The 26,408-nt window shown below is 39.0% G+C and overlaps 1 protein-coding gene across 4 annotated transcripts in view; it reads right to left on the bottom strand.

Annotated features, from left to right (window-relative positions):
* Positions 1 to 804: 804 nt before the first annotated feature.
* ephb6 (eph receptor B6) overlaps positions 805 to 26,408 on the bottom strand; it is a 66,558-nt gene continuing 40,954 nt past the window's right edge. Inside the window, exons 6-19 of one of the 4 annotated variants that reach the window (XM_087806128.1) lie at positions 15,660 to 15,815; positions 13,624 to 13,895; positions 12,225 to 12,306; positions 10,499 to 10,623; positions 9,548 to 9,710; positions 9,355 to 9,469; positions 8,622 to 8,677; positions 7,908 to 8,024; positions 6,830 to 7,077; positions 6,548 to 6,766; positions 6,332 to 6,481; positions 2,963 to 3,147; positions 2,738 to 2,893; positions 808 to 1,399 (exon numbers count right to left, since the gene is read on the bottom strand). In XM_087806128.1, the coding sequence (XP_087662254.1) occupies positions 1,294 to 1,399; positions 2,738 to 2,893; positions 2,963 to 3,147; positions 6,332 to 6,481; positions 6,548 to 6,766; positions 6,830 to 7,077; positions 7,908 to 8,024; positions 8,622 to 8,677; positions 9,355 to 9,469; positions 9,548 to 9,710; positions 10,499 to 10,623; positions 12,225 to 12,306; positions 13,624 to 13,895; positions 15,660 to 15,815 (2,150 nt within the window). In that variant the 3' untranslated portion in view covers positions 808 to 1,293. Of the gene's footprint in view, positions 1,400 to 2,737; positions 2,897 to 2,962; positions 3,148 to 6,331; positions 6,767 to 6,829; positions 7,078 to 7,907; positions 8,025 to 8,621; positions 8,678 to 9,354; positions 9,470 to 9,547; positions 9,711 to 10,498; positions 10,624 to 12,224; positions 12,307 to 13,623; positions 13,896 to 15,659; positions 15,816 to 26,408 lie in introns of all 4 variants that reach the window. The other 3 variants (XM_087806127.1, XM_087806126.1, XM_087806125.1) reach the window with 3 other exon arrangements.

Genomic DNA, 26,408 nt, shown 5'->3' with positions numbered 1-26,408 from the left:
CGGACGCGGCCGCTCGGATATGTCCTTGAAAGACGTAAAAACATGGCTTCTTTAAAATCAACCTTCTTCTCTCGTGCGTGGCAGTGATTCATGTCACAGGTCACATGATTCCTGTCACATGATGTCACAGGTCACATGATGTCACATGATGTCACAGGTCACATGATGTCACATGATGTCACATGATGTCACATGATGTCACATGATGTCACATGATGTCACATGATGTCACAGGTCACATGATGTCACATGATGTCACAGGTCACATGATTCCTGTCACATGATGTCACAGGTCACATGATGTCACATGATGTCACAGGTCACATGATTCCTGTCACATGATGTCACAGGTCACATGATGTCACATGATGTCACAGGTCACATGATTCCTGTCACATGATGTCACAGGTCACATGATGTCACATGATGTCACAGGTCACATGATTCCTGTCACATGATGTCACATGATGTCACATGATGTCACAGGTCACATGATGTCACATGATGTCAGAGGTCACATGATTCCTGTCACATGATGTCAGAGGTCACATGATTCCTGTCACATGATGTCACAGGTCACATGATGTCACATGATGTCACAGGTCACATGATTCCTGTCACATGATGTCACAGGTCACATGATGTCACAGGTCACATGATTCCTGTCACATGATGTCACAGGTCACATGATTCCTGTCACATGATGTCACAGGTCACATGATGTCACATGATGTCTCAGGTCACATGATTCCTGTCACATGATGTCACAGGTCACATGATGTCACATGATGTCACAGGTCACATGATTCCTGTCACATGATGTCACAGGTCACATGATGTCACATGATGTCACATGTCTGCAGGAGACCCCGGGACACGGAACAGGGGTCGCGGTGGAGACGGTGTAAGGCAGACCAGGCTGGTTTTATTTGGAAGGTAAGGTAAGTGTAACTTTACAAAGATTGTCTTCACGCGAACTCTTGGTCTGACGACGGTGGAAGTGGAGGATCAGTGACACAAACTGGACGTGAGAAGATTCAAGAGAAGGAAAAAGCGACAACAAAGTGAAATCTAAGTGGAAAAAACTAATTTTTTTGAAATCCTCCGCGGTCTCCGTGGAAACGGGACTTCAAAGTGCAACGGCAGCTCCCATGATGCAACTCTCCGCCTGTAAGTCCGATCTTTGATTGGTGAGAGAGTCTTTATTTTGGCGAGTGAGCTCCGGATTAATCGGAGGCTCGTTTGGGAGCGACACACCTGACGACACACCTGGTCACACCTGGTCACACCTGGTCACACCTCCACCTGCCCCTGCATCAGGTGAGCTCGCAGCTGCTCCGCCGCGTTGGCGATCTTCCTCTGATGACCCAACAAGTTGACGCCGAGGTTCTGGACGTCCCTGAGGAGACAAGAGTTTGTGACCAGAGTGAATAATAATAACAAGTTTTATTTTGGCTCACAGTACTTGAAATACTTTCTTGCATTTACTCAAACAGAGTACACCTTGTGTATGTGCTTCAAAGTATTACTTCTAAAAGGCTTTGTATTATTACTTCAAGATCTTTGTAGTATTACTTTAAAAAGGCTTTGTAGTATTATTTCAAAAAGGCATTGTAGTATTACTTTACAATCTTTGTAGTATTGCTTAAAGATCTTTGTAGTATTACTTCAAAAATGCTTTGTAGTATCACCTTACAATCTTTGTAGTATAACTTCAAAAAGGCTTTTTAGTATCAGTTTACAATCTTCATCGTATTACTTCTAAAAGGCTTTGTAGTCTCACTTCACAATGTTTGTAGTATTACTTCTAAAAGGCTTGGTTGTATTACTTCTAAAATACTTGGTAGTATTACTTCTTAAAGGCTTGGTAGTATTACTTTGAAAAGGCATGGTAGTATTACGTTTAAAAGGCATGGAAGTATTACTTTTAAAAGGCATGGTAGTATTACTTTTAAAAGGCTTGGTAGTATTACTTTTAAAAGGCATGGTAGTTTTACTCTTAAAAGGCATGGTAGTATTACTTTTAAAAGGCATGGTAGTATTACTTTTAAAAGTCATGGTAGTTTTACTCTTAAAAGGCATGGTAGTATTACTTTTAAAAGGCATGGTAATATTACTTTTAAAAAGTCATGGTAGTATTACTTTTAAAAGGCTTGGTAGTATTACTTTTAAAAGGCTTGGTAGTATTACTTTTAAAAGGCATGGTAGTTTTACTCTTAAAAGGCATGGTAGTATTACTTTTAAAAGGCATGGTAGTATTACTTTTAAAAAGGCATGGTAGTATTACTTTTAAAAGGCATGGTAGTTTTACTCTTAAAAGGCATGGTAGTATTACTTTTAAAAGGCATGGTAGTTTTACTCTTAAAAGGCATGGTAGTATTACTTTTAAAAAGGCATGGTAGTATTACTTTTAAAAAGGCATGGTAGTATTACTTTTAAAAGGCATGGTAGTATTACTTTTAAAAGGCATGGTAGTATTACTTTTAAAAGGCATGGTAGTATTACTTTTAAAAAGGCATGGTAGTATTACTTTTAAAAAGGCATGGTAGTATTACTTTTAAAAGGCATGGTAGTATTACTTTTAAAAGGCATGGTAGTATTACTTTTAATAGGCATGGCAGTATTACTCTTAAAAGGCATGGTAGTATAACTTCTACTCAATATTTCATTGAGTTTCAAACCTCGGTGCTAGAAGTACCATCAGTGGCCACACGTGGTCCATCACTCAGATACTCACTCTGTCGTCAGCTTGCTGACTCTATCCAACGTGTCCAGATGAGCTCGGTCGAACTGGTCCTGGTACCGCTCCATCCTCAGCGCCCTCAGCCAATCACCGACGGTCGCCACGGACGACAGGTCCGTGGGGGTGGGGCTGAGCAGAGGCTGAGAGCAGCTCCTGGATCGACCAATCAGAAACAAGCACATCAGAAACAAACAGGTCTCACGGCTGGACCGACCTCACCGTGTCGGTTCTGACTTCAGCGTGGCCGGGTGTCGGATGAGCCGGTCCAGGGAGGACAGCATTGAGTCGAACCCGGGCCGGTCGCCTCGGTCGCCCTGCCAGCTCTGGAGCATCAGCGAGTGCAGGGCGGGGGGGCAGTTGTGGGGCGCAGGGAGACGGTACTGGTCCGACACCGCCTTCATCACCTGAGAGAACATTCATTTTTAGTATTCCATGGTTTATAGTTCAATTAACAGTGTATAAAAAATAATTAGAAAAAGCATGCGTTTCTACCTTTGATGCTTTGATCTCTTTTGATCTTTTTGATTACTTTTAATATTTTTGATTGGAACTATTCGTTTTTTACTTTTTTGTGTATGGAATACAATTACTATTAAAATATTCCAATGTGTCACATGAGTTTGAAATAAAATAAGGATTTCATTTACAATTAACCTGCAAACATTCACAACGTTTGTTCATGTTTGTGTTGCAATTTAACTTCCGGCCTCCAGGTGGCAGCGGAAATTACGTCCTCCGCAGCTTAATTAACACTGATATCCTGGTGATGACTGAGGACAAGAGGATACAGTCGACTCCAGCAGCTTTAAAAGCTGATGTTTGTTCATATTTTATGACTGAGGACGAGAGGATACAGTGAGTCCAGCACCTTTTAAAGCTGATGTTCGTTCATATTTTATGACTGAGGACGAGAGGATACAGTCGACTCCAGCACCTTTTAAAGCTGATGTTTGTTCATATTTTATGGCTGAGGACGAGAGGATACAGTGACTCCAGCAGCTTTTAAAGCTGATGTTTGTTTATATTTTATGGCTGAGGACGAGAGGATACAGTGACTCCAGCAGCTTTAAAAGCTGATGTTTGTTCATATTTTATGACTGAGGACGAGAGGATACAGTCGACTCCAGCACCTTTTAAAGCTGATGTTTGGTCATATTTTATGACTGAGGACAAGAGGATACAGTCGACTCCAGCAGCTTTAAAAGCTGATGTTTGTTCATATTTTATGACTGAGGACGAGAGGATACAGTCGACTCCAGCAGCTTTAAAAGCTGATGTTTGTTCATATTTTATGACTGAGGACGAGAGGATACAGTGAGTCCAGCAGCTTTAAAAGCTGATGTTTGTTCATATTTTATGACTGAGGACGAGAGGATACAGTGACTCCAGCAGCTTTTAAAGCTGATATTTGTTTATATTTTATGACTGAGGACGAGAAGATACAGTCGACTCCAGCAGCTTTTAAAGCTGATGTTTGTTTATATTTTATGACTGAGGACGAGAGGATACAGTGAGTCCAGCACCTTTTAAAGCTGATGTTTGTTCATATTTTATGACTGAGGACGAGAGGATACAGTGACTCCAGCAGCTTTTAAAGCTGATGTTTGTTCATATTTTATGGCTGAGGACGAGAGGATACAGTGACTCCAGCAGCTTTTAAAGCTGATATTTGTTTATATTTTATGACTGAGGACGAGAAGATACAGTCGACTCCAGCAGCTTTTAAAGCTGATGTTTGTTTATATTTTATGACTGAGGACGAGAGGATACAGTGAGTCCAGCACCTTTTAAAGCTGATGTTTGTTCATATTTTATGACTGAGGACGAGAGGATACAGTGACTCCAGCAGCTTTTAAAGCTGATGTTTGTTCATATTTTATGGCTGAGGACGAGAGGATACAGTGACTCCAGCAGCTTTTAAAGCTGATGTTTGTTTATATTTTATGGCTGAGGACGAGAGGATACAGTGACTCCAGCACCTTTTAAAGCTGATGTTTGTTCATATTTTATGACTGAGGACGAGAGGATACAGTGAGTCCAGCACCTTTTAAAGCTGATGTTTGTTCATATTTTATGACTGAGGACGAGAGGATACAGTGACTCCAGCACCTTTTAAAGCTGATGTTTGTTCATATTTTATGGCTGAGGACGAGAGGATACAGTGACTCCAGCACCTTTTAAAGCTGATGTTTGTTCATATTTTATGACTGAGAACGAGAGGATACAGTGACTCCAGCACCTTTTAAAGCTGATGTTTGTTCATATTTTATGACTGAGGACGAGAGGATACAGTGACTCCAGCATCTTTAAAAGCTGATGTTTGTTCATATTTTATGACTGAGGACGAGAGGATACAGTGACTCCAGCAACTTTTAAAGCTGATGTTTGTTCATATTTTATGGCTGAGGACGAGAGGATACAGTCGACTCCAGCAGCTTTTAAAGCTGATGTTTGTTCATATTTTATGACTGAGGACGAGAGGATACAGTCGACTCCAGCAGCATTTAAAGCTGATGTTTGTTCATATTTTATGACTGAGGACGAGAGGATACAGTCGACTCCAGCAGCTTTTAAAGCTGATGTTTGTTCATATTTTATGGCTGAGGACGAGAGGATACAGTGACTCCAGCACCTTTTAAAGCTGATGTTTGTTCATATTTTATGACTGAGGACGAGAGGATACAGTGAGTCCAGCACCTTTTAAAGCTGATGTTTGTTTATATTTTATGGCTGAGGACGAGAGGATACAGTCGACTCCAGCAGCTTTTAAAGCTGATGTTTGTTTATATTTTATGACTGAGGACGAGAGGATACAGTGAGTCCAGCACCTTTTAAAGCTGATGTTTGTTCATATTTTATGGCTGAGGACGAGAGGATACAGTCGACTCCAGCAGCATTTAAAGCTGATGTTTGTTCATATTTTATGACTGAGGACGAGAGGATACAGTGAGTCCAGCAGCTTTAAAAGCTGTTGTTTGTTCATATTTTATGACTGAGGACGAGAGGATACAGTGACTCCAGCAGCTTTTAAAGCTGATCTTTGTTTATATTTTATGGCTGAGGACGAGAGGATACAGTCGACTCCAGCAGCTTTTAAAGCTGATGTTTGTTCATATTTTATGACTGAGGACGAGAGGATACAGTGAGTCCAGCAGCTTTAAAAGCTGTTGTTTGTTCATATTTTATGACTGAGGACGAGAGGATACAGTGACTCCAGCAGCTTTTAAAGCTGATCTTTGTTTATATTTTATGGCTGAGGACGAGAGGATACAGTCGACTTCAGCAGCTTTTAAAGCTGATGTTTGTTCATATTTTATGACTGAGGACGAGAGGATACAGTGACTCCAGCAGCTTTTAAAGCTGATCTTTGTTCATATTTTGGTTTTAAAACAAATGAAAGTAGTTACGACTTCGTCAAGAGTCATGTGGTCTGTAAATACTACAACAACAGAGTCAAGTACTCGACAATACTACAAATATATCCTTGTTACTACAGTATCACGATATATGGTATCGTCGACACTGTATCGTGATACGTATCGACACATTCTTGGCGATACATCTCAACTATGAGGCATCTGAACTCACTTCCTGATTGCTCATGTCCCAATATGGACGCTCGCCGTACGACATCACTTCCCACATCAGGATCCCGAAACTCCAGACATCACTAGCCGAGCTGAACTTGCGGTGCTGAAAAGCCTCCGGCGCCGTCCACCGGACCGGGATCTTGCTGCCCTGAAATCGCAGAGAAGAGAAGTGAGGCGAGAGTTTCTGGAAGTGGTGGGACGGGGTCAAGGGTACCAGTGACGCCGTGTACGTGGGGACGTTGTGGTCCAGACCCCTCATCAGCCTGGACAGACCGAAGTCGGACACTTTACAGACGAGGTTGGAGTTGACCAGAACGTTCCGGGCGGCCAGATCCCGGTGGACGAAGTTCCTCTCCGCGAGGTAACGCATCCCTGCTCCCACACCCCGAAGCATCCCCACCAGCTGCAGCACACTGAACTGACCCTCGTTCTCCTGCGGAGGTCAAAGAGGTCAAGATGGAAAACTAGAAGAAAAAAACAGATCTTGTCTTCTTACTCTGAGGAACGTGTCCAGGGGTCCGTTCTCCATGAACTCGGTGATGATTCTCTCCGGGGGCGTGCGGGTGATCACGCCCTCCAGCTTCAGAACATTGGGGTGGTCGAACTGTCCCAGCACCCCCGCCTCGCTCAGGAACATCCCCCTCTCCCTGGTGGACGCTCCCCAGCGCAGGGTCTTGACGGCCACCAGGACCTCGCGACGACCCACCGGACGGTAGCGACCCCGCGAGACTTCACCGAACTGGGCTGCAGGTGGAGAAGAAGGTTACCAACCATAACACCGGTTCTAACGTATCCAGTCGTCGCCAGAATTATGGTTCAATTATTCCTTTGTGAAAACCTGGTTTAAAACTTGGAAAAGTACACAAAAATGAACACAAAATACACAATTGTATTATTATTAGTTATATTAAAGTATAGCAGTTTCATCAGAATTTTTAACATTTAATTATTTTTTAAATAAATAATCAAATTCAAGCATTTTTATATTTTGAAAAGTTTAATAATAATAACAATATTATGTTATTTGAAATTATTATTATAAATATTATTATTATTAATCAAAATATTTTTAATATATATATATATTTTTTACACATAAGGTTTGATATTATAATTCCAATAATTCAAATATATATTTTTTAAATTAAATATCTTATAATTTGTTGTTTTTAAAATTCTATATTAAAATGTTAATGATATAATAGTGTCAACATTTATTTACAGTTTAAATGTATATACTGTAAGTAAAAGGTTTTTTTTTTATTGAAATATATATTAAGAGAGAGAGAGAATATATAAAAAGTTAATGTTGAAATGTATATTAATTAATTACATTACATTTTAATTATTTTAAAAAGCAAAAAGTCTCAATATATAAATTCATACATTAAACATTCCAATAAAAATAAAATAAATAAGTAAATATATGAATTTAATTAAAAAATAATCAGTTTAAACATTTCTAATGTTAAATTCAACGGTTCAACGACTGATAAACTGGATAAAACTTGATAAATATCTTTGATGAATAAAACAATAACAAATGTTGGCGTCCACCATCTTGTGAGTCCGACCTGCTCCGATCACCTCCTCGATCTTCACGTGGGTCGGATCGATCTCACGGGCGAACTCTTTCACGGCCTCGCTCGGGTCCTCGTACGTCGACGGGTCCACGTAGTACTTCACTCCACCTGCGACATCGGTCAACGAGTACATTACAAAATAAAAGCACCATATTATATACATAAATAAATATATACGTCCTCTTTTTATCAGTTTCTTCCTCCAACTTTCATGTGGGACTTCATCCCTCTCGACGACACTATCACTTACGGTGACACGAAAAACCTACCATGATGCTTTGCCGCCCAGCCATGCGATTACAACTGTAGTTAACCATGAATAGTTCTTTCGGGAACTTTAAAGCGCAGAAAAGTTGTGTAACGTGAGAACTTTTCTACAAAATGAAGACTAAACGTTAAAGAATAAATCAACACTAAGCCATACTTTGACTCTCCTTTTGTACAGTGTTGAGGCGTTGAATACATACATTGAATTGAGGAATAACTAAATGTGAAAAAATAGGCTATATCTTGTTTATTTTCCTTTCTAGTATTTACTTTCTTACATATTTATAACTACTTTCTGAAAATATATAATATATATATATTATATATATCATTCAGTTATTTAAAAAATATCTACAACATGATTTACACTAAATAAATCTTAAAAAGCTGCCAAAAAAATACATTTTAAAGATAAAAATGTAAAAGTTAGTTCCTCACCTCTGTTACTGATGTACCTCTGAAGTCTGTCGCTGTACGGACTCTCTCGTCTCTTGCTGCGAAGCAAAATGAAAATGAACAAACTCAAGCTCTGAAGGAAAAATCAAATACATTTTTACAGGAACTTTCACCGGGAAATTGTCGCAAAAGATTGTGGGACCTAATACTTATTGATAACTAGATTAAGGTTAGATTTTCAACTCAAACTTTGTAATCAAAAAGTAATGTAACGTGATTAATTTTGAATCAATGCTATACTTAGCAGGTTAGCAATGCTACTTAGCTTGTGGCTAACAGTGCAGTCATTCTGAGGTGAAACTTAAAAACACATAAAAATCTAAATCTAGAACTAAACTGTGACAAAACTATGAAACTTAATAAAGTAATTAAAGAACGGTAACACGTGTCAATCAACATATTTGTATCACTTTTCACCAAAAACTTGTGTTTTTGTATTTAATACATGAGTTGGTCATTTTTTGTTTTATTTCATTTATTTTAATTTAACAATTCTATTGTGTTACTAATTTTGAGTCAATTATTTTATTAAATTAATTAAAATAATTAATTTATGGTTTTAGTGTATTTTGTACTGCGATGAAGAGCCGCTCAAACTGAATTTTACAATAAATAAAATTCAGATTCTGTTGTTTTTAACTGATGTTTTTAATCATGTGCTAGAGTGTACAATGTATTACATTAGTATTTAATAACATGATTATTAACATCCCACCTGCGATAAACGACCACGACCACCAGGGCGGCCACGACCAGAAGAAACGCAGCTCCTCCCATCACAGAGCCCACCAGCAGGGGGAGCCGGTTCTGGATCTGGTGCGAGTGTTCCTCTGCAGAAGAAGAAGAAGAATGAAGGGGTGATGGGGAGACAGGACGGTGTTGACCGGGGAACTATCCTGCTCTCGTACCGAGCGGCAGGGTGTTGAAGTAGACGGTGTTACTGTAGGGTCCGAACCCGCGCTCGTTCCTGGCCCGGATCTGGAAGGCGTAAATGGCTCCTGGGATTAGATTCGCCACCGTCATGGTGTTGGTCTCGCTGAACACACTTCCTGCGCTGTCCACGTCCGAACCCTGTTGCATTTATTTTAGCAAACAATTAAAATACAAAAGTTTCTATAGTGAAAGGTTGAATTTGTTGTTTTTTTGATTATTGGATAAACGGTTTTTTCAAGATGACTTAATGAATATTTCTTATTTTTAGAAGTAATTGAATTAAATACTTTTATGTAAAAAACTTTATTTTTAAGATTAATACATTTTTTTTTTACACACAGTTTGATTTTCAACAATTGAAACGTATGTTTTCTAAATGCATTATTTTTTTTTCTTTTAAATTCAATATAAAAATGTTGGTATAATCGAGTCACCAGGCATTAGCAATAGAGCACCGAGCTACTGGATCCAACTTTTCAGCCAATCATGTGACACAATTATACATTTTAACTCTTTTTTCTACATTAAATTAAAAATGGCACCGATAAAAAAAATCCCATTTAGAACATTTATTTGAATTATTGAAATAAGAATATCAAACTCAATGTTTAAAAAAAATAGTATAATTCTGATTTAATTCTATTTTTTAGATTAAATTGTTAAAAAAAAACATTTTATCATTTCAATGTAGAACGTTTGGAATTAAATTATAGTTTAAATAATTACATGTCTAAGAAATACAGCAATATTTCAATAGAAGTTTTCAAAATTGTACCTTTTTAAAGTTAAATGTATACAATATTCTGGTGGGAGGATTAAAGTACTATCAAATCAATGTACTTCCACAGACACGCTCTTGAGTGTGTACTTGAGTGTGTGTGTGTGTGTGTGTGTGTGTGTGTGTGTGTGTGTGTGTGTACTCTCACCTTGTCGTAGTATCTCAGCTGGTACTCCAGGATGTCTCCGTTGGGCCGGTCGGGTTGAGGCCACGAGAGCGTGATGGAGTCTGGAGCGCGGCTCAGCTGGTGCATCATGGGAACTGTACTTGGAACTGAGGGACAGTGAGACGAGGATGAGCAGGATTTCTTTGAGAGACGCTTCACTGTTGAATTTTCTTATTGTCTTATAAGCATCGCATTGTTTTTAAAACAAATTCATAAAAATAATTTCTATATATTGACAGGTTTCATTTTTGTATATATTTGATCATTTTTTACCAATTATTCAAGAATGTACTTTCTGAATTCAATGTATTTTTTTTAATTCAATATAAAACTGTTGGTATAATTGAGTTGTTTTGTTCCTTGTTTGTGTTTTTGTGTTCTTGGTTTGTGTTTTTGTATTCTTGGTTTGTGTTTTTGTGTTCGTGGTTTGTGTTTTTGTGTTCTTGGTTTGTGTTGTTGTGTTCTTGGTTTGTGTTTTTGTGTTCGTGGTTTGTGTTTTTGTGTTCTTGGTTTGTGTTGTTGTGTTCTTGGTTTGTGTTTTTGTGTTCTTGGTTTGTGTTTTTGTGTTCTTGGTTTGTGTTTTTGTGTTCTTGGTTTGTGTCGTTGTGTTCTTGGTTTGTGTTTTTGTGTTCTTGGTTTGTGTTTTTGTGTTCTTGGTTTGTGTCGTTGTGTTCTTGGTTTGTGTTTTTGGTTTGTGTCGTTGTGTTCTTGGTTTGTGTTTTTGTGTTCTTGGTTTGTGTCGTTGTGTTCTTGGTTTGTGTTTTTGTGTTCTTGGTTTGTGTCGTTGTGTTCTTGGTTTGTGTTTTTGTGTTCTTGGTTTGTGTTTTTGTGTTCTTGGTTTGTGTCGTTGTGTTCTTGGTTTGTGTTTTTGTGTTCTTGGTTTGTGTTTTTGTGTTCTTGGTTTGTGTCATTGTGTTCTTGGTTTGTGTTTTTGTGTTCTTGGTTTGTGTTTTTGTGTTCTTGGTTTGTGTCGTTGTGTTCTTGGTTTGTGTTTTTGTGTTCTTGGTTTGTGTTTTTGTGTTCTTGGTTTGTGTCGTTGTGTTCTTGGTTTGTGTTTTTGTGTTCTTGGTTTGTGTTTTTGTGTTCTTGGTTTGTGTTTTTGTGTTCTTGGTTTGTGTTTTTGTGTTCTTGGTTTGGGTTTTTGTGTTCTTGGTTTGTGTCCTTGTGTTCTTGGTTTGTGTCTTTGTGTTCTTGGTTTGTGTTGTTGGGTTCTTGGTTTGTGTTTTTGTGTTCTTGGTTTGTGTCGTTGTGTTCTTGGTTTGTGTCGTTGTGTTCTTAGTTTGTGTTGCTCCTCGTTTGTGTTATTTTAAATATTCATTTTAAATGTTAATTTAAATAACATTCATTTGTTGTGTTCTTGGCTTGTGTTGTTGTGCTCTTATTCTTAAAAAAAAAAATTGTTTTGTTAACAACATTAATTAATAAAATAAAATAATAATTCAAAATTTCAACGTTTGAAATGTTAAACTAAAGTTTTTTTTTAGATAAACCTATTTCGGCTAAACAGGAAATTATTCTTAGCTGCAATGCATCGTTTGACCACACGAGAGCAGTGTTGCAGAATCCACCGGAAAAAGTCTGTCATTGTGAACATATTTACAAGAACACAACACATCCACACATGTCTCACACGACATCCAGTTTTCTTCTTCTGTGGTGGAGGTGATGAGCTCCGACAGGAAGTAGTAACGTGATAGAAGGTCCTCACCTGACTGGCTGGTCGTGAAGTTGATGCTGGTGTAACGAGCAGGAAACGGACTCAGAGCCGACACTTGGTTCATGGCTTGAATCTGCAGGAGAGAAGGTCACGTGATCACAGAGAAGGTCACGTGATCACAGAGAAGGTCACGTGATCACAGCTGCACCTGACACTCGCTGTCACTCAAGTTTCAATTTGTTTAAATTTTTTGTAATAATTAATTGTGTTAAAAGATTTTCATTTTCAAAAAGATTGTACACATAAAATTATATTCTAATTACAATATTTCAATAATAAATGTTCTAAATTCCATAGTGTTTAGTTTAGTATATAAAAATGTTACCAAAAGAGAATTGAGCTACTTGATCCAACTTTCAGCCAATCACGTGACGCACAGATGATCACGTGACAAGCACATGATATATATATATATATATATATATATATATATATAAATACACATATTGTTTTAATCATGAGTTCGATTATTTAAAATAAAACTAACTGATTGCATTTGTTTTGAAATGAAAATAAAAATATGTCCAAACATGGAGTCCATTGTATCCTCTCGTCCTCAGTCATCACCAGGATCTCATTTCATTCTTCCTTAGCATAGTGACTGCTGCCATCTAGTGGTCGGAGGTTTAATTGCAACACAAAATAAACTTTTCTTACTAATTTTAAATAAAAAAACCCTCTTTTTTAAATAATATACACACTTGATAATAAATGTAAACACTTGATAATAAATGTAAACACTTAATAATAAATGTAAACACTTAATAATAAATGTACACACTTGATAATAAATGTACACACTTGATAATAAATGTAAACACTTGATAATAAATGTACACACTTAATAATAAATGTAAACACTTGATAATAAATGTACACACTTGATAATAAATGTACACACTTGATAATAAATGTACACACTTGATAATAAATGTAAACACTTGATAATAAATGTACACACTTAATAATAAATGTAAACACTTAATAATAAATGTACACACTTGATAATAAATGTACACACTTGATAATAAATGTAAACACTTGATAATAAATGTACACACTTAATAATAAATGTAAACACTTAATAATAAATGTACACACTTGATAATAAATGTACACACTTGATAATAAATGTACACACTTGATAATAAATGTACACACTTGATAATAAATGTACACACTTGATAATAAATGTAAACACTTGATAATAAATGTACACACTTGATAATAAATGTACACACTTGATAATAAAATAATAACATAATAAAGAATAAGAAAGAAATAACATTTATTGAATAAATAAAAAACATAGTTTTTTAATTGATGCAGTATTGTGAAGAAAATAAAAGTAATATTTAAGCATGTAGATACTTTCTGGAGGGTTGTGTACCTGGATGAGGTAGGTGACTCGGGTCAGCAGGTTGTTGAGTGTGACCCTGGTTTGCTTCAGGTTGGTCTGCGAGGGGCTGAAGGTGACGCCTTCCCCGCACCATGAGCAAGACGCAGGGTTGCTGATGGTCGCCGACGGACAGATGCGACACACCACCCCGTACCAGACCTCGTCACGACCACCCATGTCCACAGGGGGGCGCCACCGCAGAGACACGCCGCCGTCCCCGCTCTCGTATTCCCAGGAGAGTGAGACGGGAGCCGAGGGAGGAGCTGTGAGACACACAGACGTTTGTGGTCATGGTTTGTGTTGTTGTGTTATTAGTTTGTGTTGTCATTTTCTTAGTTTGTGTTGTCGTGTTCTTGGTTTGTGTTGTTGTGTTCTTGGTTTGTGTTGTTGTGTTCTTGGTTTGTGTTGTTGTGTTCTTGGTTTGTGTTGTCGTGTTCTTGGTTTGTGTTGTGGTGTTCTTGGTTTGTGTTGTCGTGTTCTTGGTTTGTGTTGTTGTGTTCTTGGTCTGTGTTGTCATTTTCTTAGTTTGTGTTGTCGTGTTCTTGGTTTGTGTTGTTGTGTTCTTGGTTTGTGTTGTCGTGTTCTTGGTTTGTGTTGTTGTGTTCTTGGTTTGTGTTGTCATTTTCTTAGTTTGTGTTGTCGTGTTCTTGGTTTGTGTTGTTGTGTTCTTGGTTTGTGTTGTCGTGTTCTTGGTTTGTGTTGTTGTGTTCTTGGTTTGTGTTGTCATTGTCTTAGTTTCTGTTGTCATGTCCCTGTTTTGTGTGTTTGTATTCTTGGTTTCTGTTGTCATGTCCCTGTGTTGTGTTGTCGTGTTATTTGTTACTGTTCTTGGTTTGTGTTGTCGTGTTCTTGGTTTGTGTTATCATGTCCCCGTGTTGTCATGTCCTTCGTTTGTGTTGTCATTTCCCTGTGTTGTGTTGTCATGTCCCTGTGTTGTCGTGTTCTTGGTTTGTGTTGTCATGTTCTTGGTTTGTGTTATCATGTCCCTGTGTTGTGTTGTCATGTCCTTCGTTTGTGTTGTCATGTCCTTGTGTTGTCATGTCCTTCGTTTGTGTTGTCATGTCCCTGTGTTGTGTTGTCATGTCCCTGTGTTGTGTTGTCATGTCCCTGTGTTGTGTTGTCATGTCCCTGTGTTGTGTTGTCATGTCCCTGTGTTGTGTTGTCGTGTTCTTGGTTTGTGTTGTCATGTCCCTGTGTTGTGTGTTTGTATTCTTGGTTTCTGTTGTCATGTCCCTGTGTTGTGTTGTCGTGTTATTTGTTACTGTTCTTGGTTTGTGTTGTCGTGTTCTTGGTTTGTGTTATCATGTCCCCGTGTTGTCATGTCCTTCGTTTGTGTTGTCATGTCCCTGTGTTGTGTTGTCATGTCCCTGTGTTGTCGTGTTCTTGGTTTGTGTTGTCATGTTCTTGGTTTGTGTTATCATGTCCCTGTGTTGTGTTGTCATGTCCTTCGTTTGTGTTGTCATGTCCTTGTGTTGTCATGTCCTTCGTTTGTGTTGTCATGTCCCTGTGTTGTGTTGTCATGTCCCTGTGTTGTGTTGTCATGTCCCTGTGTTGTGTTGTCATGTCCCTGTGTTGTGTTGTCATGTCCCTGTGTTGTGTTGTCGTGTTCTTGGTTTGTGTTGTCATGTCCCTGTGTTGTGTGTTTGTATTCTTGGTTTCTGTTGTCATGTCCCTGTGTTGTGTTGTCGTGTTATTTGTTACTGTTCTTGGTTTGTGTTGTCGTGTTCTTGGTTTGTGTTATCATGTCCCTGTGTTGTCATGTCCTTCGTTTGTGTTGTCATGTCCCTGTGTTGTGTTGTCATGTCCCTGTGTTGTCGTGTTCTTGGTTTGTGTTGTCATGTTCTTGGTTTGTGTTATCATGTCCCTGTGTTGTGTTGTCATGTCCTTCGTTTGTGTTGTCATGTCCTTGTGTTGTCATGTCCTTCGTTTGTGTTGTCATGTCCCTGTGTTGTGTTGTCATGTCCCTGTGTTGTGTTGTCGTGTCCCTGTGTTGTGTTGTCGTGTTCCTTCTTTGAAGTGCGACTCACTGGTGCAGGCCGAGGCGTTGGCGTCGTTGGCGGCTCGATAGAAGCTGCTGCGACACTCGCACACACTGGATCCCTCGCGGCTCGTCCTGCTGTTGGCCGGACAGACGGTGCACGGCGAGGACCCCAACTCGGACTTGAAGTAGCCCACCGGACAAGCTGTGGAGAGAGCGGACACCGCAGTCAGGAGTTGACCTTCGACCTCTAATTGAAGATCGGGTCGTCAGAAGATCCTGTTTCTACGGGAGATGAAAGATTAAAAAGACTAAAAGATAAATATGCAGTAAATCAGTGGCATCAGAAAACTATTGTTATAATTGTTAGTATTTAAATAATATCGATTTATTTTTTGAAAGTTTCAGTCGTTTAATTTAATTAAATTCAATAAGTTTTATATTGAAAGGAAGTATATATATATATATATAAATATATATATATACTGTATATATAAATGTTTTGTTTTCTTATTGCAAAAATGCATTTTCTTAAATTGAATGTTTTAAGATACAAATTATTTAATTCTAGTACTGCATACAAAAATATTAAATGCTTAAAAAACAAAAACAAAAATCTCACGACATTGATTCACGTCAATAGATCTTATAAGATTTCTCCTGATTTAACTGACGTATGACTTTGAATTCACAAACCTGTACACACACACACACACACACACACACACACACACACACACACACACACACACACACACACACACACACACACACACACACACACACACACACACACACACACACACACACACACACACACACACACACACACCTGTAAACAGACCCACAAACCTGTATACAGACCCACACACCTGTATACAGACACGCACACCTGTAAACAGACCCACACACAAGTAAACAGACACGCACACCTGTAAACAGACCCACACACCTGTATACAGACCCACACACAAGTAAACAGACACGCACACCTGTAAACAGACCCACAAACCTGTATACAGACCCACACACAAGTAAACAGACACGCACACCTGTAAACAGACCCACAAACCTGTATACAGACCCACACACAAGTAAACAGACCCACACACCTGTAAACAGATCCACAAACCTGTATACAGACCCACACACAAGTATACAGACCCACACACAAGTAAACAGACACACACACCTGTAAACAGACCCACAAACCTGTATACAGACCCACACACAAGTATACAGACCCACAAACAAGTAAACAGACACACACACACCTGTAAACAGACCCACAAACCTGTATACAGACACACACACAAGTATACAGACCCACACACAAGTAAACAGACACACACACCTGTAAACAGACCCACAAACCTGTATACAGACCCACACACAAGTAAACAGACACACACACCTGTAAACAGACCCACAAACCTGTATACAGACCCACACACAAGTAAACAGACACACACACCTGTAAACAGACCCACAAACCTGTATACAGACCCACACACAAGTAAACAGGCACACACACCTGTAAACAGACCCACAAACCTGTATACAGACCCACACACAAGTAAACAGACCCAAACACACCTACACAGACCCACACACATGTACACAGACCCACACACACCTGTAAAGAGACCCACACACACCTACACAGACCCACACACACCTACACAGACCCACACACTAGTGTGCTGTCATTGACCTAAACAATCACGTGCACAACATCATTTCATGAAGAACAAATCTATCGACTAGTACTGTGTATTTCTGACCATGGGCCAGGGCGGCAGGGTCAAAGGTCACAGGGGGAAATGGATCCACAGGGGGATGACGACGAGCGAGCGACCTCTAGCTTTGGTGACCCGTCATGTTGAGTGCGACAAGAGCTGGACACTTGTTTGAAAAGTTGAGCGTTGGAGGCTGAAACACGTCTTTAATTCAGAGCGTGTGTGTGTGTGTGTGTGTGTGTGTGTGTGTGTGTGTGTGTGTGTGTGTGTGTGTGCGTGGGTGTGTGTGTGGGGGTGTGTATGTGTGTGTGTGTGTGTGTGTGCGTGGGTGTGTGTGTATGTGTGTATGTGTGTGTGTGTGTGTGTGCATGTGTATGTGTGTGTGTGTGCGTGTGCGTGTGCGTGTGCGTGTGCGCGTGCGCGTGCGCGTGCGTGTGCGTGTGTTTGTGTGTGTGTGTGTGTGTGTGTGTGTGTGTGTGTGCGTGAAGAAGGTAAAAGCTTTCCTGTGTTCGCACTCGTCCGCCCGTCCTCTCACACAGGTGTGAAGAGGAGGAGACGGAGGAGGACAAACCTGACATTTGATGAACAGATGATGGATCCAAACAAAGGTCGACGGAAGAGAAATTGAAAGAAATCTTGTTTTCATGTTTCTTTAACGTACGACGTCACATGACGTGTTTTCTACAGATGTGACACCAGATCAAAAGTTCTTTCATCTCGTAGACCAGATGTTCAAGTCAAACCAGGTTTTTGGATGAATTGTACGGAAGTAAATCAGTCGTAACTACATGATAATATAATCATTTAACATTTCAAATACTTTGAATGTTTTATTTATTTTTCACGTACAGTTAGATATTCTCATTTTAAAAATTCAGAAAAGGCTTATTTTTAAATATTGACTAATTTTGTTTTTGTTTTTATGGATTAATCATTGTTTTGATATATGATTTTTTTTCATATCAAAATGAATATTTATATTTTCGAATTACAATTATTCAAATATAAATATTTTATTTTGGAATTGCAATATCAAATTATATGTGTACATAGGTATATATATATATATATATATATATAAACAACCCTTCAATATACAAATAAGCTATTAAATTATCCGTAAAATGCTGCAAACTTGAGCTTGAAACATTTCAATGAAAAATAAATTAAATTTTAAGTTTCAATATTTGAATTGTTACATTCAATATTCCGATGTGACTGAAGTATGTCCCAGCTATTTAGGGTGAGAGGCAGGGGACTCCCTGAAAAGACACAAACATGTATATAGTTCAACATATAAAATAGTTCATCAACAGATCTGTCATAAACACAAACAACCTCTGGATTCATCATCAGATTGAACCAGTGAAGAGGTCAAGACAACGCTGGACATCACGGTGAAGAAAGGATGGAGAGAATAAAGTCAGAGGGAGGAGAGCAATTAGGTGATACTTTCTATGTAGATCACTGACCCACTTTTCCTCTCCTCTGTCAGCACTCTTTCTCTCTTTTGGCTTCGAGGAGAGTCCCTCTCTCCAGAGTTACTACCCTCTCGTACACACACGTATACACACGTACACACATGTACACACACGTACACACATGTACACACATGTACACACACATGTACACGTGTACACACTCTGAATCAACAGTGTGTTAAACACTTCAGGGGTTCATGTTCTTTGACGCACCACGATGTTCTGACGATGCAAGAACAGACCATAATACTGACCATGAAACTTACTTTCCGACAACATTCCGCACATTTTTCCCTAAACTCATGTGAGTATAAATCTCACACTCGTGTTTCCCAAAAGATTCCATTCATTGTGTTGATCTCAGGAGAGTTGGAGGAGTTTTATATCCAGTTTCTAATGTTGGATTCACAACTGCTTCAAATCAAACTCAGGTCTTTGCTGTGTTAGATTTACTGAGTGAGGTTTGCAGTGTGTTAGGTTTGGTGTGTTAAGTTGGCTGTGTTAGATTTGCTGTGTTAGGTTGGCTGTGTTAGGTTTGCTGTGTTAGGTTTGCTGTGTTAAGTTGGCTGTGTTAGATTTGCTGTGCTAGGTTTGCTGTGTTCGATTTGCTGTGTTAAGTTGGCTGTGTTAGATTTGCTGTGTTAGGTTGGCTGTGTTAGGTTTGCTGTGTTAGGTTTGCTGTGTTAAGTTGGCTGTGTTAGATTTGCTGTGCTAGGTTTGCTGTGTTCGATTTGCTGTGTTAAGTTGGCTGTGTTAGATTTGCTGTGTTAAGTTGGCTGTGTTAGATTTGCTGTGCTAGGTTTGCTGTGTTCGATTTGCTGTGTTAAGTTGGCTGTGTTAGATTTGCTGTGTTAAGTTGGCTGTGTTAGATTTGCTGTTAGGTTTGCTGTGTTAGATTTACTGTGCTAGGTTGGCTGTGTTAGATTTGCTGTGTTAAGTTGGCTGTGTTAGATTTGCTGTGCTAGGTTTGCTGTGTTAGATTTACTGTGTTAGGTTGGCTGTGTTAGATTTGCTGTGCTAGGTTGGCTGTGTTAGATTTGCTGTGTTAAGTTGGCTGTGTTAGATTTGCTGTGCTAGGTTTGCTGTGTTCGATTTGCTGTGTTAAGTTGGCTGTGTTAGATTTGCTGTGTTAAGTTGGCTGTGTTAGATTTGCTGTGTTAGGTTTGCTGTGTTAGATTTACTGTGCTAGGTTGGCTGTGTTAGATTTGCTGTGTTAAGTTGGCTGTGTTAGATTTGCTGTGCTAGGTTTGCTGTGTTAGATTTACTGTGTTAGGTTGGCTGTGTTAGATTTGCTGTGTTAAGTTGGCTGTGTTAGATTTACTGTGCTAGGTTGGCTGTGTGACATTTGCAGTGTGAGGTTCGCAGTGTGAGGTTTGCATTGTTTTCTGTTAGATATATTATCATTCATATATACACAAACACACACATTTATACAAATATACACAAACACACATATACACAAGCACACACGTATACACAAAACACACACATATACAATGCATACATATACACAAAACACACACAAATACAGTATATACACATATTTATACATACATGCTCACACACACACACACACATGCGGGCACACACACACACACACAAACACACATTCAAACACAGTAAAAAACACACACACACACACATCCACAAACACGCTCACACATACATCCACACACATCCACAGACAATCACACACATGCTAACACACACGCCGGCACACATGCAAAAACAACACACGTACACACAAGCGCACACAACCACACACATGGAAACTTGCGCGCACAAGCACAAACAAACACACTCGACCACACTCACCAAAATAACCAAACCCATACTAGCACAAAATATAAAAATAACACACATGCAGACCACACAGTCACACACACACACAGTCACACACACACACAGAGAGACACACACTTTTAAAAACACCCTAAAAGTCGTCGCATAAAAGTGTAATAATTCCGAGCGTGAATCTCAAACACAGATTCATGAAGTTGTTCATTGTTCTGATGACTTGGATTCATCAGGAGTTTTCTTCCTTCCAATGGTTCCTTCCATCATCAGTGACATCATCGCCTCTGACCTACATAGACTTTGGCTTCTTCTCTCTTTTGTTTTGTGGTTTCTCTCTTTGTTCAACTTTCATTTGGCAACTTTATCAACACAGAGTCCAGATGGTGATGCTGTTTTTGGGGGGAGAGAGAGAGCGAGACTTCACAGAATATTCCGAACTCACACATGGAAGTGATTTTTTTCTCTCTTTCTCCACAAAACCAGTTATTGTTTCACTTTTTTTAATTCTTCCGTTTCTGATGAAATCCTTTTAGAGTCAAAGAGAATTTCATCTCATTGAACAGGATCAAGGATTTGAAGAATAAATACTGCAATAGATTAAATATTTAACGAGATTTAAATCTACTCACATTTGAAGAATGATTGGATTTATTCTGTCTGTCATCAAATCTAACACTTTGAATCATCCGACAGCAAAGACACGAGGAAATAACAATGATTGCGGTTATATATATATATATATATATATATATTTATATATTTATATATATATATATATATATATATATATATATATATATATATATATACCGTTGACCCTGTACTGCGATATGTTAATATCGAATCTTGACAATACACAAAACTTGTACATTGGAAAATCTGTGATTATAATTTAAACAATACAAAGAAAGAACATGATTTAATTGAGTTTAGCATAATTAAATGTCATATTAAGATTTAAAAAAATATTACATTAAATAAATTGCAAATGAAGACTAGATGTTGTGATTATAGAAGTAAATATACTTCTACTTAAAGATATTAGATCAGTATACAGGATAAAATATCCTGGAATTAAGAGACAATAATATATTTTCATGCACTTATAAACGTCAAGAGTCAACATCGTATTAGTACGAAGAACAATAATGTTATTAGAACCATCAATTATTCCTATAATAACTAATTAACTGATATACAGTAGAGGAGGTCAACTTTAACCACGGAACGTACCTTACTAATGATGCCTACAAAACTGAGAATTCCCATGAAGCCTTTCTGCAAACTGCTCTATTTAGTGACGGCTGATCGGTCGCTACTATAGCGTGTTTAAATTATACGTCTGCTTGTCAAAAGTCATCCATCGCTGTGACTGGGCGGCAAAGCATAATGGGAGCTGTTCAGGTCACCGTTACTGAGAGGGTTGTTGGATTGGATGAATGCTCCTCCCATGATGCAACACTAATAGACTCATGGACTCATTCATTCCTCGTGCTATCTATCTATCTATCTATCTATCTATCTATCTATCTATCTATCTATCTATCTATCTATCTATCTATCTATCTATCTATCTATCTATCTATCTATCTATCTATGGTAGTAAACGAGGGACCAACATGTAGGAAAAAACAAACTTTTCCATGTTTTGTGTTTAAGTAAAGATGGGAAGAGTCATATGGAAATGAAGTGCAGTGAACAGAGGAATATTTGGCCGAAGGCTCCTCCAGTGACTGGAATATTAATCCAGACAAGGAAACAACCGACCGTGAAGCAGAACTTCTTCAAACCACCAGTGGATTCTTCAGCCGCTAATCCTCTCTTTCATTTGTTTACATAGAACTTAATTGATCCGTTGGGAAATTTAATTTGGTTTTAAGATTTTTTAGAATCTGATCAGAATGTCTCCTGGATGCCTCGCTGGCGAGGTGTTCGTGTTACACAGCAGAGGGTGGGGGGAGGCCACAGGGCAGACCCAGGACACACTGGCCGACTCTCATCTGAGACGAGATTATTCCAGTCGTCTTGAAGCGTCAGAAAATGAGCTCAAAGATCATCTCGCCGTGAGAGCGGCAACAATGTGTCGAGAAAGATAACATGTGAAGATAATGCACTCGGATGGACTCGAGTACGACAAAGTCCTCTGAGGCAGAAATGTAGTCAAAGTCTGAGAAAAGAGGACACGCCGAGAGATCGTGTGAAACCAAAGCTTCCCCGTCTGCATTAATTATGAATGAATGACAATATATAACTCGCACAAATGATAAGATGGAGGTTAAGTGATAGAAAAACCTTCCAACATGTGGAATCTATAGACTTAACACAAATGCCAAATAAAAACTGTTCAAAACTGCATGAATGGAACATATTTTTTTATGATGCGAGTTTACATCATGAGAACATAGAACCATGTTTTGACGTGAGTTTCGTCATGAGAACATAGAACCATGTGTCGACGTGAGTTCCGTCATGAGAACATAGAACCATGTGTTGACGTGCGTTCCGTCATGAGAACATAGAACCATGTGTTGACATGAGTTCCGTCATGAGAACCTAAACCATGTGTTGACATGAGTTCCGTCATGAGAACATAAACCATGTGTTGACGTGAGTTCCGTCATGAGAACATAGAACCATGTGTTGACGTGAGTTCCGTCATGAGAACATAGAACCATGTGTTGACGTGAGTTCCGTCATGAGAACATAGAACCATGTGTTGACGTGAGTTCCGTCATGAGAACATAGAACCATGTCTTGACGTGCGTTCCGTCATGAGAACATAGAACCATGTGTTGACGTGAGTTCCGTCATGAGAACATAGAACCATGTGTTGACGTGAGTTCCGTCATGAGAACATAGAACCATGTGTTGACGTGAGTTCCGTCATGAGAACATAGAACCATGTGTTGACGTGAGTTCCGTCATGAGAACATAGAACCATGTGTTGACGTGAGTTCCGTCATGAGAACATAGAACCATGTGTTGACGTGAGTTCCGTCATGAGAACATAGAACCATGTGTTGACGTGAGTTCCGTCATGAGAACATAGAACCATGTGTTGACGTGAGTTCCGTCATGAGAACATAGAACCATGTGACGACGTGAGTTCCGTCATGAGAACATAGAACCATGTGTCGACGTGAGTTCCGTCATGAGAACATAGAACCATGCGTCAACGTGAGTTCCGTCATGAGAACATAGAACCATGTCTTGACGTGCGTTCCGTCATGAGAACCTAAACCATGTCTTGACGTGAGTTCCGTCATGAGAACATAGAACCATGTGTTGACGTGAGTTCCGTCATGAGAATATAGAACCATGTGTTGACGTGAGTTCCGTCATGAGAACATAAACCATGTGTTGACGTGAGTTCCGTCATGAGAACATAGAACCATGTGTTGACGTGAGTTCCGTCATGAGAACATAGAACCATGTGTTGACGTGAGTTCCGTCATGAGAACATAGAACCATGTGTTGACGTGAGTTCCGTCATGAGAACATAGAACCATGTGTTGACGTGAGTTCCGTCATGAGAACATAGAACCATGTGTCGACGTGAGTTCCGTCATGAGAACATAGAACCATGTGTCGACGTGAGTTCCGTCATGAGAACATAGAACCATGCGTCAACGTGAGTTCCGTCATGAGAACATAGAACCATGTCTTGACGTGCGTTCCGTCATGAGAACCTAAACCATGTCTTGACGTGAGTTCCGTCATGAGAACATAGAACCATGTGTTGACGTGAGTTCCGTCATGAGAATATAGAACCATGTGTTGACGTGAGTTCCGTCATGAGAACATAAACCATGTGTTGACGTGAGTTCCGTCATGAGAACATAGAACCATGTCAATCTCAATCACAGACGAACAACTGCTGATGTGAAGCAAAAGAGCATGAAGACATTTCACAGCCGAGTTAACAAGCATTAATTGAAAGGTTGCAGGACGGGGCCCCGGGGCCCCTCGTTCACGCAGGTCATTATCCCGACATTCCTGGAGGCTTTTCAACAACTCGTCCGTGTCGACATTAATGACGCAGCATCACTTGCTTTGATATCATGTTGTTCCGTCACATCTTTATTCTTAGATTCATGACAAGACGCCTCAACAAACAGCAACAAAAGTCAAGCTCGCAGAATGGATGTGTATTTGAAATGTCCTTATTATTAAACCTTTATTGTTGTTATTATATTTTAATACCACATTTATTTCAGGAATTATATTAAATATAGAAATATTTTAAAAGTATAACAGCATTATTTCTAGCGACTCAGCAGAAAAAGAAGACTGACTTAATGAATATCTAATTTGTAAATATTACTTATATTTATAATGAAATTTGTGAGGACAATAAACATTAAATTATGTTTTCTTTTTTTTATTGTATTTTCCTGTCTTTAAAAAAAAGACCAGGGTTTTTAAACTCACGTCTAAATTGTATTTATATTTGTTTATTTAATTTTTTATGGATTATTTGTGTGTTTTCGCAGTGAATTTGAGTCACTTTTTGTCTAATTTCACATGTTATTTTACTTAAAGAATCATCCTCACTATATAATTAAAGATATTTAAAATGAGAACATCTGATTATAATCTTCATTTCTTAAAACCGGGGACTGCAGAATAAAATAAAATCAGATAAAACCCATAAACATGATTTGATGGAGAATTAATGGGATAAAATGAAGATCAAACGCAGCTAAAATGCTAACATGAGAAGCATATCGAGTCGTTTTTTAAAGAGGAAAAATCGACATCATTTGGGTCAAACGAGGCACAATTATCTCAGCGTTGTTTTTTTTTCAAGACGCACATCATGACGTTCCGTCACTAACTTAGCGATCTTTTACCCTCCCCTCCATCTCCGCCTGCTCGCCCTCCTCTCCCCCACGCTACCCCTGCGGTTCTTGTCACTTGTTCACAGACGAGTGGCCATTACATCGGCATGACCTAAATGTGTCACTTCCCTCTCGCTATAGCGCTCTCTCCTCCTCCTCCTCCTCCTCCTCCTCCTCCTCCTCCTCCTCCTCCTCCTCCTCCTCCTCTCCCCTTGTATTTCCCTCACCGTCCGTCTGGACGTCGTTTCCAACAGCCAGTTAAAAGTTATAAAATCACTCGAGTCCATGAGTTTTATTCACCAGAACTCTCTCCTCTGAGTCGCGATCTCACGTCTGGATTAGAGCGGAGTTTAGGACCATCTTCTCGTCCGCGACCCCGTTGACCTCTCCTGACCCGGCTCGTGTGAGTGACACCGGTGCGGGTCAGAGGACGGACTGTTCTCCCTGAACGAGTTTCTCAGGGAACGAGAACCCAAGCGTCTTGAACTCATGTCACTCACGTTTCAATGAGTTCAGCGGATCAAGAGACTCATTTCTGTTCAACGCTACATGGTTAAGAAATCAAACGATGTCATATAACGTTTATATACAGTGTAGTTATATTTATAAAATTAAATAACACGAAAAGTTTGACAAAAATGACCCAAATTCACAGTCGAACCACATCAATAAAACATGAAAATGTTTATTTAATTTGTATCAAATATATTCAGCAGTTTGAAAACCCTGAACTAAAGTCTTCTTTGTGTGTTTATTTTGTCACATTTCATTTGAGTTTTTAAAATGCAAGTTAACATGTTTGTTGAGATGTATGTGCCGGTAGAAGTAAAGATAATCTTATAGAACAAAAAACCACAAATGCTAAAAAAGGTTGTGAATTGATTCGGCTCCTAAAAGTTTTTTTTTAAAAACTAGTTAAATCCGGGTCCTGGGGCCAATT

This window comes from Callionymus lyra, chromosome 13 (genome assembly GCF_982586985.1).
Source record: "Callionymus lyra chromosome 13, fCalLyr1.hap1.1, whole genome shotgun sequence".
Taxonomy (NCBI): domain Eukaryota; kingdom Metazoa; phylum Chordata; class Actinopteri; order Syngnathiformes; family Callionymidae; genus Callionymus; species Callionymus lyra.
Note: the sequence above shows the minus strand (reverse complement) of the source record. Positions and strands in the feature narration are given on the sequence as shown.